General features: G+C 61.9%; 1 protein-coding gene across 1 annotated transcript in view; it reads right to left on the reverse strand.

The window, feature by feature from the left end:
• LOC104128418 (steroidogenic acute regulatory protein, mitochondrial-like) overlaps window positions 1-1,220 on the reverse strand; it is a 5,324-nt gene that overhangs the window by 261 nt on the left and 3,843 nt on the right. The window contains 2 exon segments of the mRNA XM_035896681.1: window positions 15-67; window positions 187-441. Of these exon segments, the coding sequence (XP_035752574.1) occupies window positions 15-67; window positions 187-441 (308 nt within the window).

Genomic DNA, 1,220 nt, shown 5'->3' on the forward strand with positions numbered 1-1,220 from the left:
GCGGCGGGCCCGCCCGGGGTCCCCCGCCAGCGGCTGCAGGACGATGCAGCTCAGCCGGGACTCGGCCCTGAGGTGGGCAAGGGAGCGGGCAGTTAGGGGTTGTACCCCCCCCAGGGGTAAAAACAGGGGGAAGGGGATCCCAGAGCAAACGCAACAGGGAGGAAGCTCTCGCTGTGCCTCCCTCGCCATGCCCTGTGCAGCGGTGGTGTCCCCCCGCGGGGACATGACACCCCGTGACGGTCACTCTGGGGGGTGGGGGGAGGGCAGACGGCCGCCTCCCTCCTCCCGCGGTGCCGCACGCTGACGAAATCCCGCTGGCCCACCAGGTTGCCCGGGCTGGGAGCAGTGACTTCGTGTGTCACCAAGGTGTCCGTCCCGACGCGCTGCAGCACCTACGGGAGCGAGGAGCGTCCCAGGGATCAGGCTCCTTGTAGCTGCCCCCTCCAGGGACATCCCCACCACCCCTTTACTCCTGCCCAGGGGACATTAAAGCCACCTTGGGGACAGCAGCGTGGGGTGGCAGTGTGAGCAGAAGCGGCTGCAAGGCAGGGGCTTGGGGCTGGCACCTGGTGATAACTAAATCCCAAGCCCCTGCAGGCTCTCAAGGAGGAAAGTGGGGGATTTTTGCAGCCGTTTTTTAAATCCGGGACGGGATTCTCTGCTCTTTCTGTTTCTGAAGGGACAGGGAAGTGGTAGCAATAAATAAGCAGAGGCCGGGTAGCATCTGAGCCAGCCCAGGTGAGCTAGGGGAGGGTTTCTGAGGCTGGCAACTTGCTTGGGGCTATGCTGTGATTTGGGAGCTGAGAAATAAGGCAAATATTCCGAAGCAGCCCAGGACAACACATAAGCTTCCCAAGGGTGGCCCCCCGCAGTGTGATGTATTTGCTTTGGCTTCTTTTTTTGAGCCGATTCCCCCGAGCAGCTTCTCCCCTGGTGTTAAGGTCTGAGCAACGTCCGAGTCCCCCCAGCGCGGCGAAGCCCCTGGGAACAGACACCATGCATAAAGAGAGCTCGGACACTGGACGTTTCCCAGTGCCACCCAGTAAAGCACATCTTCTCTCCCCGGGGGGAGATTCTGCTCTTGCAGGAGCGCGGAATTAGCTTTAACCCTTCAGCGATCTTAAAAGACTTTTTTTGGGGGGGGAGGGGGGGGATGCTAGCAACCCTGGCGACGCAAAGCCTCGGCCCATCTGCCTGCGACGGCATTGCTCCCCGCCCTG

This window comes from Egretta garzetta, unplaced genomic scaffold (genome assembly GCF_000687185.1).
Source record: "Egretta garzetta isolate BGI_Z169 unplaced genomic scaffold, ASM68718v1 scaffold536, whole genome shotgun sequence".
Lineage (NCBI taxonomy): Eukaryota > Metazoa > Chordata > Aves > Pelecaniformes > Ardeidae > Egretta > Egretta garzetta.